We start from the raw sequence: 17,136 nt of genomic DNA, 5'->3' as shown, positions 1-17,136 counted from the left end.
TGTAGACTGCTAATGCTCTAATAAAGACTCCCAAGATTTGATCCTTCAAAATGTGGCTTCTCTGGTAATTTACCTCACAACAGTCGGCATTTCTGTCTGGTTCTCCATGCTCTAAATAATGTAGAGTCACTTGTATTAAAAATTAGTTGATAACGAACCATTTAACAAAATGAAAATTAGGAAGTTGAAATATGTTCTTGTGGGGAAGAGGCTAATGAATGGAGGGAGGGAAAGTCTTTAAAATACTGAACACCATGTAAAAATTGAACTATAACTTGAGGGTAGGAATAGCATGGGGGAAAATGAGGAAGAATGATGGAAGAGGTGACATTGATCAAGATGCATTGCACTCATAGCCTGATTTGTGGACTTGAGACCCCTTTGTACAATGACTTAATAAAAATAAATAAATATTAAAAACAGAACAGAAGAAACTCATTGAGTTATTTACTTCATCCAAAGCCTCTGTTTTGCTAGTGGCTTCAGCTTAGGAGTGAAGTGGTAGAGAGAGTCACTGAAACACTGCTTTCATTTGAACTGCTTCAGCTGTGATTGTGATGTTTTCCCTCTTTTTATAATCTAAATGAACAGTTGATATCCATTTTGTATTCTGTTGTTAATGCATGTCTCTTGAGATTTACTTCAAATAACATTATAGTAAACCTTAGAATGTCAAACTTTAGCTAATGAGAGATAGAGAAACAAAAATAATTTTTCAGACTGTTAATTCTTTTCCCACAAATTTGGCTTATACTGAGAATTGAGTTGATCTTTTTCTTATTTCTAAGTAGCCTTGCTTGAAATATTTTAGTTTTTTAATGGTATCATAAGAAATTAAAGTACAGAAATTATTTCACCATGTTGTTTTTTTAAATTAGTTACTGTCTGGAGATCTTTAGGAATGACTATAACTTGCTCATTACTTTCTTGTACTAGTCCTAATTGTTTTCTGCCCATTCCTTTCTTTGCTAACTTTCAGTTTGGCCACAGTTTGGATATTATTTCTGGTAATATCTACTCAAACACACACACAACTGTGATAGAACATATGTGTAATACTATGCATATAAGACACTATATATAGTATTATTTACATGTAGTATATGACATATAATTGGATTATTTATATATAATATATTTTAAGTATATATTTCAGTATTTATACATAATACATATTTTAAGTATATATGTGCCATACTCCTTTCCCAGATTACTAGAAAAGTGCCTAAATTAATCCTTCTGTGTTTGAGAACACATCTTCACAAATAATAGGCCTACTTTGTTCACACTCATCACTCCAAATGGTTTAACTATTTGAATAGATAATTTTATTTCTGTGGATATGAAAGTGAAGCCCTAGAAATGGGTTAATTTGTTTTGGGGTTCTTTCTTATTGCCTGCTTTTCTTTAAATGTGTTATATTAAGGTATGCTGGACTATATACACTTTGGGTAGGCAATGAGGTGTTTTTCTCTGTGTAGATTCTGTTATACATTTTTGCCTTACAAATAGCTGAATGGGTCTCTCAGTATAATTGGAATAACTGGTATTGTAGGCATTTACGGATTTTTAAATTCAAGTATTAGAGTACATATAAAAATATTTTGACTTAAAATTTCCTTTAACAAGACCGTGATGATGAAAGACGCTCTCTCTTTGCCCCATCTACTGCGAGAATGAAGACCATTCTCAGCAGTCAGACTGTCCACATTCCAGAGAATGTTGACATCACTCTGAAGGGACCCACGGTGATCGTGAAGGGTCCCTGTGGAACCCTGCAGAGGGATTTCAACCACATCAACGTAGAACTCAGTCTCCTTGGAAAAAAAAAGAAGAGGCTCCAGGTTGACAAATGGTGGGAAAACAGAAAGGAACTGGCCACCATTCGCACTGTCTGCAGTCATGTACAGAACATGATCAAGGGTGTTACACTGGGCTTCGGCTACAAGATGAGGTCTGTGTATGCTCACTTCCCCATCAGGAGAAGGGGTCTCTAGTTAAAATCCGAAACCTCTTGGGTGAGGAATACATCTGAAGAGTTCGGATGAGGACTGGTGTTGCTTGTTCCATATCTCAAGCCCAGAAAGATGAATTAATCCTTGGAGGAAATGATATTGAACGTGTCTCAAATTCAGCTGCTTTGATTCAGCAAGCAACAGCAGTTAAAAACAAGGATATCAGAAAGTTTTTGGATGGTATCTATGTTTCTGAAAAAGGAATAGTTCAACAGGCTGATGAATAAGATCTAAGTTAACCCATCTTCAGAAACACCATCCAGGATCCTGACAACCAGTTTGTGATACTTCAATGATGCAATAAAATAATTCTATTGAAAAAAAAATTTCCTTTATTTAACCAGAGTTACCTTGGGAAGTTTTAAAATAGTATATTGCTAATGACAGTGGTGAACAATCTAAAGTTAACTAATTTGAAAAATAGTCATTAATATGAATCATTATGCTTATGTCAATTTTATATCTTGGTACTTTTGTTGAAAGCTGCTTTCAGAGCTATCCAACAGACCTGTCATCAGAAAGATAAAAGTTAGATTTTATTCTTTCTAATGTAATCACATAATTTAATAGATGTTTACAAAAGTTGTATCATGCTTCAAGGTCCTCATGTGCTAAGCTCATCATGAGGAACATGAAGGAATGCTGAGCTCGGTGCCCATGTGAACTTTTCAGTTTAGTTGGGAGGTGTTAAGGTTAAGACAAGATTATCATATTATAAGACATTATTTGATAAATACATGGATATAAAAATATCACAGAAATTTAAAGCCAAGACTGACCAGTTTAGCAAAAGACAAGGGATGATGTGGGTGTGATTAAGGGTTTTCAAATAAAAGGTCAAGAGCAAATGTAGCAGAATAAATAGCATACATAGCAAGTAAGGATGGATGGAAGGCCATACAAAACATTTATTAGGAATACAGCTGTGGAAATAGTAGTGCCTGTGCACATCTGCAGAATACAAGAGGAAGAGGGAAGATAAATCAGAGCAGTAGGTTGCAGGCTTCAGACCATTACTATAGTAGTTTGAGCTAAGAAAGTCCCTATGATGCAATAAAGCTGTATTTCCCACTGGCTAGTGGAAATGAATGGAACTGTAGCAAATTGGCAACAGGGCTCTGCGAAGATTTCCTAGTTTGTGGCTCCTTCCCCTCTCCACCCCCCGCCCCGCTTTCTTTCTTTTCTTTTTTCATTAGTAGGGTTTTGAACTCAGAGATCCATACTCACCAGGCAGGAACTATCATTTGAGCCATTCCACCAGCCTTTTTTTGGGGGGGGGGGGTGGAGAGATGTACTAGAAATTAAACTCAAACCTTGAAAGTGATTTTAGTTGAAAGTGACATTATCTGAACGTGCCTGAAAGGCTGGCAGTTTTAACATGAGTCACGCTTTCATCCCCTATTTGCCTTTTTTATTTTCAAGGTAGAGTCTTGATTTTTATGTCCAGGCTGACTTGGACTATGATCTTCCCTTACTTGTGCTTCCCCATAGCAGTGGGAACGACAGGCTAGCACCACTGTGCCCAGCCATGGAGTAAAATGGAGTCTCATGAACTTTACTGTCTAGCTGGCCTTGAACCATGATCCCCCAATCTCTGCCTCCATAGCAGCTAGGGTTATAGGCTTGAGCTACTACACCTAGCTCCATTAGCCCTTTTTGCAAGGGTTATTTTTCTGAGACAGTTTAATTTTTTCTCCTGATTAACCTGGACCGCAGACCTCCCATTTGTACTTCCCCACATCTCTGGGGTGCCAGGAGTGCGTCACTGTGCCCAGCCATTATGATTCCTCCATATCTGGGATGGCAGGCCCTCATACCACTGTGTTCAGCCATAGATGTCCTCCATATGAGGATGGCAGGCCCCCATACCACTGTGTCCAGCAATTGTGATTCCTCCATATCTGGGATGGCAGGCTCCCATACCATTGTGTCTAGCCACTAATAGAGATGATGAGGTCTCATCAACTCTTTTTGCTTGGGCTGGCCTTGAACCATGATCCTCTGATTCCTCCCTCTCAGATTATGAGGGTTATAGAAGCCTTTGTGAGACCAAGTCATAAATATAGAATAAACTCCTGGTCCTGGATTGGACTTTGGGAAGTATTTTTTTATAGCTAGACATAGAAACTGATTTGGATAATTTTCTTGGTGGCTAACACTGTAAGGAACACAGTTGGAACAAACCATTTAGTCAGTGATAGCGAGGGCTGGGGATATGGCCTAGTGGCAAGAGTGCTTGCCCCGTATACATGAGGCCCTGGGTTCAATTCCCCAGCACCACGTATGTAGAAAATGGCCAGAGGTGGCGCTGTGGCTCAGTGGCAGAGTGCTAGCCTTGAGCAAAAAGAAGCCAGGGACAGTGCTCAGGCCCTGAGTCCAAGCCCCAGGACTGGCAAAAAAAAAAAAAGAAAGAAAAGAAAAGTCAGTGATAGCTACCTCAGTGGTGGTGAAGCGCGTTGACGTGACTTCCTGAGTGATTCTGAACACAGCACATCACCACTGTGAGAGTCCTGCTAACGTGCACAAATTGTGACAAAACATGCTTCCAAAATGAGTTACAAAGAAATTTGTTTTTCTTTAATACTCATCTTCGTGTCTTAGTTCAGGCTGCTGTAATGAATATACCATAGATTGGATGCCTTATGTGAAAAACACTTAGGTATTGAGTCTGTACGCAGGGAAATCCGTGGTCAAGATGTTGGCAGAGTTGATGTCTGATGAGGGCCCACTCACTCCCTTATTCAAAGGTGGCCATCTTATTGCTAAGTTTTTGTATGGCAGATAGCAGAGTGAATTGAGGGGGAGAGAGAGCATGCAAGTGAGAGCACGCAGTGCTAGAATGATTGACCTTAGGTAGACACCAAAAGTAGGTAAAGTTAGTAGGAAATAGCATGTGTATGGAGGAATACAGGAAGAAAAAAAGATTTAGACATCTTTGTGAATGTCCTATGCCCCACTTGGGGAATATGTGTTGGCTGTATGTGTTCTCAGGACTGAGTTATCAGCTCAGGTAATAGATCTTATTAGAGGATGTCTGTGGTAGTGAAATGCATAGGAAAATTAAAAGAGATGTTAAAAGGAAGTAGGTGAAATTATGAGGTAAATAATGGAAAAGGAATGAATAGAAAAATAAAGAAAAAGGAAGAACAATCAAAAGGAGTTTTTTTTTTCTTTTTTGTTATTAACAGAAACACACAGTTCCCCTATGATCCAGAAGTGGAGCTTCTGTTCCTTCCATTAAGTTTATCTACCTGGAGTTAGTTTTTCATTAATGTGTTATAACTTACAGTGTGGTCTGTAGACAATGACCAATCCAAAAGAAACTACTGCCATAATTAAACTGTGGGCAAAATACTTACTGTAGGATACTTTTTAAAAAAACATAAAACTGAAACTACAGTTTGATTGATCAATTAATAAGGTGATAATTAAACAGAAACTAGACAACCCAAATTTTGATTTTGCACTCACATCATTTGAGATATACTTAATTACATTTATGATACACGTATATTTAATAAAATTTTTGTGACAGAGTGATGGAGTTTAGTTATGTCTAATTCCTTGATTTTTTTATTACTATTATATGTATTTGGGGGAGAGAAACAAGACTGTTTCCAAGATTATAGTGATAAAGAATAAATTTATACAAAATGCTTGTCTGCTTTCACAGAATAGCCACTTCATTCTCCTTTGGAAGGTCACAGAGATATTACAGTTGTATTTTATAATAATATTTTCATAAGTAGAAAAATAGGATAGAGAAATCTTATGGTTTTTTTTAGATGAAGATATAAGCCTGGGTAACAGTTGATACTGAAATGTTATGAAATATTAATTATTATAAGGGTACAAAAATGTTTGCCATGTTTTAACTAAGAAATAAAATGCTAAAGCAAGTAATTTAGCAAAATTAGTATATTTACCAAATGATAAGAACATTATATACTTCTTATTGTCAACATCCTACTATATATATTTGTATTTTATTGAGTGGGCGGCACTCAGATTCCTTTGTCAGTGGGGAAGTATGTATACACTTTGTCTATTTGACTTCCTATTGAACAATCTGGAGTGCTTATGTGTACCAGTAGTGGTGCTTGAACTCTGAGCCTTGCATTCTTGCTTATTACCTTTTGTGTTTTTGTTTTTTTTTGCTCAGGGCTGGTTCTCTGCTACTTGAGCCACTCCTTCACTTTCAGTTTTTTACTGATTAATTAAAACAAGAGTCTCATAGATTTCTCTCTCTAGGCAGGCTTTGAATCCCAATCCTCAGATCTCAGCCTCTTAAGTAGTTAGGATTACAGACATGAGCTACAGGTGCCTACCTGAACAACTGTTTTTTGTTAGCAATAGTTAAGACATAAACCCTTAAAAAAAGCAATAAATATCTATATTTTTAGAATAGTCATCTTTTAGAGTACATACAGGTAATGAGAACCTACTTTACACTAGCACTGTTTCTTAGAATTTACAATATATTTGTTACTTTTGCTTTTGGCATGATTTAAGCGAAGTACTCTGAGGAGTATTGCAAGGTAACCTCCTTCCATAAATTGCTGTTAATTTATATGTCTCCTTTAATTTCCTTGCCTGTAAAAGTGGAGGAAGAAAAAACTGAGTTAGAGTATGTATTTTAACGATTCTTTCCAGTGTACAATACAAGTCAAACCTAAAAACTGCAGGTCCTTTTCCACTCTGTGTGTGTGTAGCATAATCTTTCTTTTTTTATTTTTATTTATTTATTTATTTTTTTGCCAGTCCTGGGGCTTGAACTTGGGGCCTTGGCACTGCCTCTGAGCTTCTTTTTGCTCAAGGCTAGCAGTCTACCACTTGAGCCACAGCGCCACTTCCAGCCTTTTCTGTTGATGTGGTACTGAAGAATTGAAGCCAGGACTTCATGCATGCTAGGAAAGCACTCTACCACTAGGCCACATGCCCAGCCCCACACAATCATTTTTAAGATATATTGTGCCAAGCATAATGGTGCACACCTGTAATTCTAGCACTTGGAAAGCTGAGGCAGAAGGATTGAAAGTTCAAGGCCAGTATAGTCTACATAGTGATACTTTCTCAGAAAAGAAACAAATAACAAAATATATAAGAAAAAAAATTTAAAAAGATCTAGTGTGAAAGCTTGTTTTAAAGGCTATTAAAGATTATTCCTTTCTAAAAAATAGCATAGCTTGATACCAAATTTGCTTACTATTTGTTTTCAGAAATAGAAACAAGATTTATGATGCAGTCTTTTTAAATGGTGGAGTATCTGTGTTTTCATCTTAGGTTTATGAAGAAGTGAGGTTAGAGTTGCAACAGAAAAAAAGGCATGTGATGGATTGAAAACATTTCAGCCTGGATCTTCCCAAAGTTGTATTACTTTTAGGAAAAAAAATTGGCATATGTTTTGTTTAGTGTTACATTCCTATGTTAGGTTTTAAAAATGTTTAGCAGGTGCTTTTTGCAACAGAAGCTATAATATTTTTCCTGTGTCATGAGGCCATCTGAGGAAGTGCTTTTTTTGTTTTTTTTCCTGTCAAATGCCAAGTTAACTTAGGGTGTGTCCTTTCTTTTTCCCTGATGGTGACGAACATAGGAAAATTGAATGTTCCAAACAACTCATGGAGAATGTTCCATGTGAGCATCATTTGTATTATAACTACAGCTAAATGTTTCAATGGAATGCAAATTACAGTAGATTACCAAAGGTGGAAAAATGTCTTCTCAAAATTGGACAGAAATCATGCTTTTGAACTGTTGTTTTAGACATCATAAACATTCTTATTTTGAGTAAATTTCAACTAAACTCATTTCTTTGATTACTCTGGGGGAAATTTTTCAGAAAATAATGTGTGTGGAGATGAATTTCATGAGTTCAACTCACCACAGCCTTGCTCTGATTCATTTAAATTTATAATGCCAAGACTTGAAATGAGTGTGTAATCTTTATGATTGCCCAGTGATGAGATATCTAATGTCCTTACACTAGAGACTGCATGTTTCATTTCCTTGTGTTTTTCTTTTTTTGGGGGTGTACACTTCTCAAAAGCTGAGGGAACTACCATTTTCAAATTCTTAAAACAATCTTGGGCTTTGTAAAGTGTTCACTTTGCTCTTTACATGAACGTACCCTGGCTGTGGAGAGGAGACCGTTTGGAGATAGCAAAGTATCTGTGGGAGTCCAGTCAGCTGCAGGAGTCCAGAGGCAGCTGCCGAGGGCCAGTGTGGGCCGTGCTTGCAGCGGTGCAGCTGGAGGGAGGGCTCAGTGTTGGGGAGTCATTCTAGTCCTCTCTTATTTCCTAGTTCCGAGGTCCAATCCTTGCCTATAGTCTGCCTAATTCTTCTCCTTTTTTTCCACTGTGCCCCCTGCGTTGTCTTCCTTATGAGCTGCAGACCTCCCCTATGTCAGCCTTTTCTGGAACGTTTCACCCCTTTTCTCCTTTCACTGAAGGCTTATGGTACTTTCTCTCCCCCAAACAGGCGCCTCAGAAATGTGAAGTGGCATCATTCTAGATAATGTTCCTCTCTCTTATAATTCTCTTCTTGGAAACACATCCCTTCACCTCACTACACCATTTTCCTCGCGGTGGCCTTCAGATTCCTTCCTCTCTATTCCTCTTCCGGAGACTGAAGACAGGCAGCCAGTTCCTGTATTGTCTTCTCCATGTCTGCTTTTATCTTCTTTGTCTGGCTTAGATTTCCTGACCGGTGATTACAGTTATTTGCCTACAGGTACCCTCAGCTACTTTACCACTTCCTTCTTCCAACAGTCACCAATCCAAATGAGCTTTAGCCTTCCACTTTTCTCTGTGCCTCCATCTAGGCACTGCGCCTTGCTGGAGAATATCTCATACCGAGGAGGGCTCACCACTTCATGCGCTTCATAACGTGCACATTCGAAGTATCTTAGAAATTATGATGAAACCTATAAAATCGAAATATTGGTAATTATCAATAACTGTAATTTCACTTTGGACTTAACATCTTTATGCAGTGTATATCACAGAAATATATATTTACTAGTTACAAATATTTTAATGTATATTCGGATATGTGTAATTGGACAGTGATGTTTTTATTTAGTAAAAATGAAATTTCTTAAAAAAAAAAAGGCTAGGTATGGTCATATATGCCTATAATTCCAGCACTTAGGAAGCTGAGACAGGAGGATTGTGAGTTCTGCCAGCCTAGTTTACATAGCAAGATCTGTCTCAACAAACAAAAGGAAGTCCCTCTTGGTGAGATTGATTGAATATAGTCTAAATGTGTATGAAGGTGCAACAATGAAGTCACATTTCCCATCTAACTAACATAAGCTGATAAAAAGGAAAAGAAAATGCCCTTTAAGTTCTTACATGGCACAGAATACACACTTATGTGACATACTTCAAGACTACTTTGGCTAGATACAAAATCCAGGAAGATCATTTCCTCTTGTCAGTATTTGAATCTATTGCTCTGTGATTTTTCTGTATCTGTGTGGGTCTTGGACAATTACATGGAAATAGTTTATTATTACTAAATAGTTGTATAAAAGGGTTACAGTTCCATAAGTCAGGTTATAAGTACAATAATTCGTGGTCAGTGCCACCTCTTCCTTTGTTCTCCTTTATTTTCCCTTTCCTACACTTGGCCTCTAGTCTGATGAGACTTTTCACTCTTCTTTGTACATAATTCCTTATGTCTGCCATAATTATTTCTTTAGCTTTAAAATTCCATAAACAGGGGCTGGGAATATGGCCTAGTGGCAAGAGTGCTTGCCTCGAATACATGAAGCCCTGGGTTCGATTCCCCAGCACCACATATATAGAAAACTACCAGAAGTGGTGCCGTGGCTCAAGTGGCAGAGTGCTAGCCTTGAGCAAAAAGAAGTCAGGGACAGTGCTCAGGCCCTGAGTTCAAGGCCCAGGACTGGCCCCCCCCCCAAAAAAAATTCCATAAACATCATCATTCTACAAACTTTGCTTATTTGAAAATAGCATATCTTTGGCTTGACCTTTTTTGCTGTATATAACTCTTCAAGAAGACAATTGTCTTTTTTTGTATGTCTTTTCTTCCTCCTCTGCGTCTGTGGTCTTTCACTGCAAATTGTTCTATGTTGTTGGTCCTATCTGTTTTGTTGAATAGGGCTTCTCTATGTTCTGGTGTTTCTTTTAGTCATTCTATTTTTGGTTGCTTCTTAATGTGGCTTTTATCTCTATAATGTTATTTTTTTCCTTTTTTTCTCTGAGTTCTACCAGCTTGATTTTCATTTCCTTCTGTTGTTATATAATCTTTTCTTTGAACCTTTGTTTTTCTTCTTTGAGCTTTTTTTTTTCTTTAAGAAGGGTCATGTTTCCTATGGTTGCCTTTGAGACTTTGGGAAATTATTTATCTGAACTCTTCCTGTGTTCCTTTGAGTAGTTCTTCTTGTGCTATATGCTCTTAATTTATTTACCTTTTTCTCTTTATAATTTTTTCTAAATTGTATGCCAAGATGCAACAGTGCTTGTTTTCTGATTATGGCTTATGTTGTAATGGAAAGGCTCACTATAAGCATAAGTAGACTGTGGCTTTTCCTTGAGCTTAATACCCTTATTATCTCACCAAATCTGCCCTTTCTTTTCTTTGTACTGGACTCAATTCCCATTGAATGTTGGCACTGAGAGGGTAAAGTGGTGGCTGATTTTTGTTTTTGTGTAGGTCTTGGAGCTTGAATTCAGGGCTTAGGGACTGTCCCTGAGATGCTTTTATTCAAGGCTAGCACTCTACCACTTGAGCCATAGCTCTACTTCCAGCTCTTTTGTTAGTTTAGTTGGAGATACAGTCCTCATAGACTTTTCTGCCCTGATTGGCTTCAAACCCAAATTCTCAGATCTCAGCCTCCTGACTAGCTAGGCTTACGGATATGACCCATCAGTGCCCAGCCATGGTAGTGGTTTTTAGGTGAGGTTCTTAGTTTAGTAACAATTGCCTCTTATCTGTATTGCTTCTTTAGCCAGAGGACTGGGTATGAACAGTATACGTGGCACAATAACAGGAGTTACTTCTTTTAGTCCAGCCCAACTTTGCATGGTATTAAGCTGTAGTTCTGAGATATGGAATCTGCCTCACCAGCTACGCACACTAGATTTCACATGTAGTATGGCATCAACAGAATCATTTTATCTGTTGTTCACAATTGTATTTCTCGGAGAATCTGATTACTGCTGGACCCAAGAAGGCATGTGGTAGCTTTTAGCATGTCCTCTTCCCTTCTTTAATATACATAGGTGCTGTTCATATTTTATCCTTGCAGTTATGATGACTTCCTGTTTCAGATTTTTTAATGTAAAAATTTGTACTCCTTACATATCAGGCCTATGAGGAAATGTAGTTTATTTTTCAATCACATATAATCATTCTTATAATAAGGTATGGGAGAGGAAAAACATGGAAACAGAATGAATCTTAGCCTTTTTTGGTATAAATATTCTTTTTTTGAGTAATCTAGTGTTTGTAGTCTTTTCTGTCCCCAGCTGCCCCCAAGGTGAACCTGATGTGCACGGGCTTTAGAAATGGTGACGATGGTAGTGGTGGTTTTGAAGAAAACTTAATGTTGTCCTTGCAAGTCTTTGCTGCCAGGCCATTCCCTGTTGAGTAAGGATTCATGAGCTCATTCAGGCTTTTTGGGCTTTAAGACACTGAAGAGGCTTGTGCTACTCATAGAGTCTGTTATTTGCTTGAAGTCATGGACTCCCCCAACATCTGCATTCCATGAGCTTGGGTCATCTATGTAGCTTTTTCATCCCTGTTGCACTCACACCATTTTATCAATGAAGCCGAGTGCTGAACTTTATTTAAGAAAGCCTATGCCCTCCCCTAGTCTTTGTCCTCAGGCCTGGGTACTTTGATGAGCCAGATACTTGTTAAAATGTTTTCACCCATCTTGTTCCATTTTAACTGTTCTCAGGGGTCCAACAGAAAAGATAATGAGGACTCTGGTATCTAATTTTAAGGAATGAATGTCTGATTTAAAGTGTGAGAATTGAAAATGGGAAGGGGAATTGTTAGACAATGCTATGAAACCTAAGTATATGCAAGTGTCCCTCTGTTAGATTGTAATAGACTGTAATGATGTTATTTGTTGTCTCATGTTAGAAAAGTATTATTAGTAAGTGAAAGGGAAGGAAGAACTTTAAGTTAGTTACTTTAAGTTAGTTTTTAAAAATTGCTTTTGTATTATTTATATGAAAATTAAGTTATTTTCCCTAAGAATATCTCCCATTGGAAAGATTGGTTTTTGCCTTTCTATCTTCATGAATGATGATTTTATCATCATTTGTGTTTGGCAAAAATATGATAGAACTTTGCAAAGTTTGAATGGACTTCAGATACTCAATGCCAAAGATTCTTGCCCAATTAAAGCTTATATGTAATTAAGATAACAATGCAGAGTCCTTCATTAAAATTAACACAGAAAAAGTTCTTCCTTGGTCCTTGGAGAGGATATTATATGCAAGCCCTGTTGTGTGGGTTGCAAGGTGTCACTGGAATTTATATGCATTACTTGTCTAATTGCAGTAAATGTAGCATGTCCAGATAGGTTTTGAGTTAGAAGGCTGTTTGTTACTTCCTATAAATCATGTGAAGCCCCGGTACTCGGAGGCAGCTGTTCACAGGTCCTTCACCTCTCCCCAGAGATGGCTGGGAAGACTCTGTTGTTGGACCCTGTCTTTCATGGCTGGAGCAGTAAACATGACAGGTTGTTTGGGAGCCATCTGTTTAAAATGGCTGCTGCTTTGTATGCAGCAATGAACTTGAGATCAGTTTTCTGTCTTGCTTCATGGTAACAGTCTTATTTGATGTCACAACAGGTGGAAGTTGGCGGGTCGAAACTAAAATTGACCAGTACGTGGAACCTGGCTTTGCCCTTACTGTCTGTCAGCATTGATGGCACTGAGCGGACTGTGCAGGTAAATGTTCTGATGATTTACTAGAAGCCTTCCTTAAGTTGAAAACCTTATCAGTGTTAGCCTGTGTACTTAACATACAAAGGTAGTGAGGAAAAACTGTGGTTTTTTTTTCATGTTACAGTTTTTATGCTTGAAGACAGTTTATCTTATTTTAGAGAATCTTGAGTTCTGCCTTAATTTGATAACTTAATATTTTTAAGACAAGCTAAGAAGGCTTTATGAATGTATTTTGTTGTAAATAAAGAATCTGTCAGCTTTTTTATTTCCTGTGCCAATCCTGGGACTTGAACTTGACCTGGGCACTGTCCCAGGTCAAGATAGTGCTCTACTGTTTGAGCTACAGCTCTACTTCCTCCTTTTGTTGGTTAATTGGAGACACAGGTCTACAGACTTTCTGGCTCCGATGGATTTGAACCATGATCCTCAAGTATAAGCCTCTTACGAAGGTAGAATTACAGGTATGAGCTATGGGTACCATTTCTGCCGGCGTCTTTAAAGATTAGATGAACATTTTTCTTAGGCATTTTAGAGTTTTGTTTTTAAAATATGTCTTGCATGTATTTATGTTTTTCTTATCAATGTAATTGATATTGTGTCTAACTAGGTTGGTAGACACAAGCTAATAAGCAGTCTGACTTTCCATAGTACATACATTTTTTTAAAAAGTCAAACTTAAAAAAAAAGACAAATATTTCTGAACCTCTTTGCCCTCAAGGTAAAATGTGTTGAATTGAAGGAATGCCTTCATACCGAGAATTGATGGGATGTTCTGTATAACTAGTGACCTCCATTTTAAAGTAGAAGCTATGAAAAGGGGTCGGCCAAAATACCTTCATCTCATCTCATATTTGAAGTTTAGAGTTCCAGAGGAAAAACCCAAACAAAAACAAACACATGAAAATATGGCTGTTATATGTGAGTAAAGGTCATAAATTCCTCATAGTGCACTCATTTTTCAACTTGATTTTACACAGAAAGCTAGTTAAAAAAATTTAAACCTAAAGAAATGGAGAGATCATAGATAAAGACTTCTCTATACCTGTTCCCCATCTCTATTTGAGATCGTGGGGACAGAGGATTCATATTTGATGACTGAACTAATTTTTGGGACAATACAACCAATTGCTGTCTCAGTGGGTCCGAGTCTTGTATTTTGACTGTGATTTTATGCCCTGTCTCTAAATTTTTCCTTATATTTCCTTCCGTATCTTATCTCACTGTCTTACCTTATAACTGGACTAATTATGAGACTAAAACTCTTAGAGCCATGGAAGAAATAACGCCATATCATTTCACACCACTTAAATTCATTTGTTATTATATCTTCAAGAAAGCAGAATTTAAATCCAAGCATTCTTGCTTGTAGGATCCGTGCTGTTAAGCATACCACTATATACTAAGGCCAGCTGTGATCACAAAATTAGGCAGAAACTGAGCATAACTTGAGCCCTGGCAGTATGACCCCAGAGTATGTGATTTTCATCATTATGCTAGAAAATTTATCCATTTTACCCCCTCAGAGTTCCTCAGATAAAAAATTACTTCGGTTGAAATTAGTGATACTCAAACCTCGATATGTTGCAGAATCAACTACAAGACTCGTTAAAACTCAGATCATTGGACCTTCCCAGAGTATACTCTGGTTTAGCTGCTCTGGGTTAGGGCTACATTTCTTAGTTTTGTTTTTTGTTTTTGTGATGCTGGAGATCAAGCCCAGGGTTTCAGGTATGCTAATAAAGTGTTCTATCACAGAGATACATCCACAGTCTCCGGTCTAAATTCTTAGGTATTGCTGATGATACTAGTCCAGATACCACTGTTTGGAAACAGTGTAATCACAGACTAAGCCGAGGCCAAGGGATGAGCCAGCAGGGTGAGTTAGGAGCCAAATCATGCAAAGCTTGATCTAGTATGGTCTTTCCTTTGTTCATGGAAGAATTTTTACTAAGAAAGTGGTGGTAGGAACACAAATGTGGGTACTAGGACCTTGTGGACCTTGGCTATGTTGTGGAGAGCAGACTGAAGAATGAGCTTGAGATTGGAGACACAGGGTAAAGTTTACAGGCATTAACGTAATGGTGCTGAGGATCATTTAAGCAGTAGTGAGAATGACAAAGGGATTTGAAAGTGTGGCAGAAGGAAAGAATTGGTACCAAGCTTTACAGCTATTTTTGTTGATTTTCCTTCTACCTGCCTGAAGATAGATACATCTCAAGGTATGTTGCTGGCTCCTTTTCTGTGTCATCCAGTCAGATTACACTCTCCACTCACTTAAATGTTTTTCATTGATAAATCTCATGGCGTTAGTATTACTCATTATTTCCTTTTAAAGGATTAGTTGCATTTAAATCTCATAAGTTATTGAAACATTTTAATTGGTCTAAATTTTCTCTTTTTAAAAATTCCTGTTGCCTTGCTGAGTTGCTGTAACATGTAAAGACTTATTTGGATAAACAGGTGGGCAGATGAATTGTTAAAAGGGTAGTCATCATTTTAGAATATCAGAAATAAGTCTTGTCTTATTTTAGGAATTAGATTTTTTTTCTTCTAAGCCTTCCGCAAATTAAGGCATGCTTCTAAATAGCCTTCTTAGCTATTTTATGTTCTCTATAATTCCTGACTTTCCAACATTTGTACAATCTGTACTCTATTTCATAAGGCAGCTGGTAGAAGTCTGCAGATATTGAACTACTGTAGCTCCTTGCTTATGAAGCAACTATGTGCTTCTGTTTCCTCTAGGTAGGTAAGCTGTTCTAGACCAACAGTACCACCTACTGATAGGTATAGCTAGCTAAATATAGAATAGGGTCTGCCTCCAGCTGTTCTATTTCCTCTTTCTCAGATTTGTGCACACCAACACCCTCTCTAACCTGCTGTCAGTCATTATTCATTTTTCACTCACTTCTGCTTTACCCCATCTTTTCTCCACTCTATCACCTAGTTTTCTTTTAAAGTGCCCTTTTTCTTCTAATACTTTTAGGAAAAAAACCTTAATCATTGTTTATAAGCAGCAGTATAGAGCCAGTGATGTTGCATCTCTCTGAAAGGAGGAGGAGGTTCTGTATTTTAAAATGGAATAATTTATAATAAAGAACGTAAACTTTGAAAATACTTGAATTAAAGAATCTCATTAATCCTTTTTCTATCTTTTTATCTAATTATTAGGCAAATTTTCACTCAAATAACATCATTCACCAACAAGAAAATGACAGTATTTTGTATTTATTTTCTGGTGTGCTACATATTTATTGGTGTTTTCCTATTATTTGTATAGCAGATGTAGAGTGCATCCATAATGATGTTTATTAATAGCTGCTAATGGTGCGATATGAACTCTGGCAAACCTTCTATTTCTTTTGTGGAAGAATATTTTAAGACTTCTAAACTACCTACACTATTGGCCTTTTCCAATAGAAATTGAATATGAGCCATATGCAGAGTTATCAGTTTGTTAGGAGCTATATTTCAAAAAGAAGAAACAGTGAAATTAATTTTATTGATGTTCTGTATAAATAAATACATTAATATATTCTAAAATATATGCAAGCAGCATAAAAATTAATACGAATCTAAAAGAATATAGATGACTAGCATATGTACAACACAGTAGCAATTTACACAATAAACATTTAAAGTGGAATGAAGTTCTCAACCAGAACAAGAAAAATATTGTATTGCCTCTGTTTAAAATAAAATTAAATTAAGATGAAAGTTGAATTCCTCAGTCACATTTCAAGGTTTCAGAGGTCACGTATGTACTGTGACTAGTTTAGACACCTCACATGACAAACCTTTTGTTTTTGGCAATACTGAGATTTGAAGTTAGGGCCCTTATTGTTAGGCTGGTGTTCTACCCTGTGAACCATGCTTTCAGCCCTGCCTTTTGCTAGTAATTTTGGTGGTAGAATCTAGAAAACTTTTCCAAACCTGGAGTGGCTTTTTACCGTGATACTACAGATCTCAGCCTCCTGCATAGCTAAGGTTACAAAGGTTACAGGTGTGAGCCATTGGCACCTGGCAATTCCAGATAAGCCAGAGAATGTTTTAGATGAAAGAGATACCTTTTCCCCACTATTTCCCCGTATGTCACCCAAAGTTTTGGATTTTATCATTTATAAATTATTTGCATTAGTAGAATTATTTAATTGAAGAATAAATAATAAACTAAATTCAACTTGAACCAGAAGATG

General features: G+C 37.2%; 1 protein-coding gene and 1 pseudogene across 2 annotated transcripts in view; both read left to right on the top strand.

Moving 5' to 3' along the window:
- The window catches only part of Pcca (propionyl-CoA carboxylase subunit alpha), a 310,079-nt gene that overhangs the window by 219,201 nt on the left and 73,742 nt on the right, over window positions 1–17,136 (top strand). For both annotated transcript variants that reach the window (XM_048341133.1, XM_048341132.1), the window contains exon 20: window positions 12,848–12,946. In XM_048341133.1, the coding sequence (XP_048197090.1) occupies window positions 12,848–12,946 (99 nt within the window). The remainder of the gene's footprint in view (window positions 1–12,847; window positions 12,947–17,136) is intronic.
- LOC125348137 lies at window positions 1,677–16,947 on the top strand (annotated as a pseudogene).

The sequence above is a fragment of the Perognathus longimembris genome, chromosome 3 (genome assembly GCF_023159225.1).
Source record: "Perognathus longimembris pacificus isolate PPM17 chromosome 3, ASM2315922v1, whole genome shotgun sequence".
NCBI lineage: Eukaryota > Metazoa > Chordata > Mammalia > Rodentia > Heteromyidae > Perognathus > Perognathus longimembris.
The sequence above is the reverse complement of the archived record's forward strand: the minus strand, read 5'-3'. Positions and strand labels throughout refer to the sequence as shown.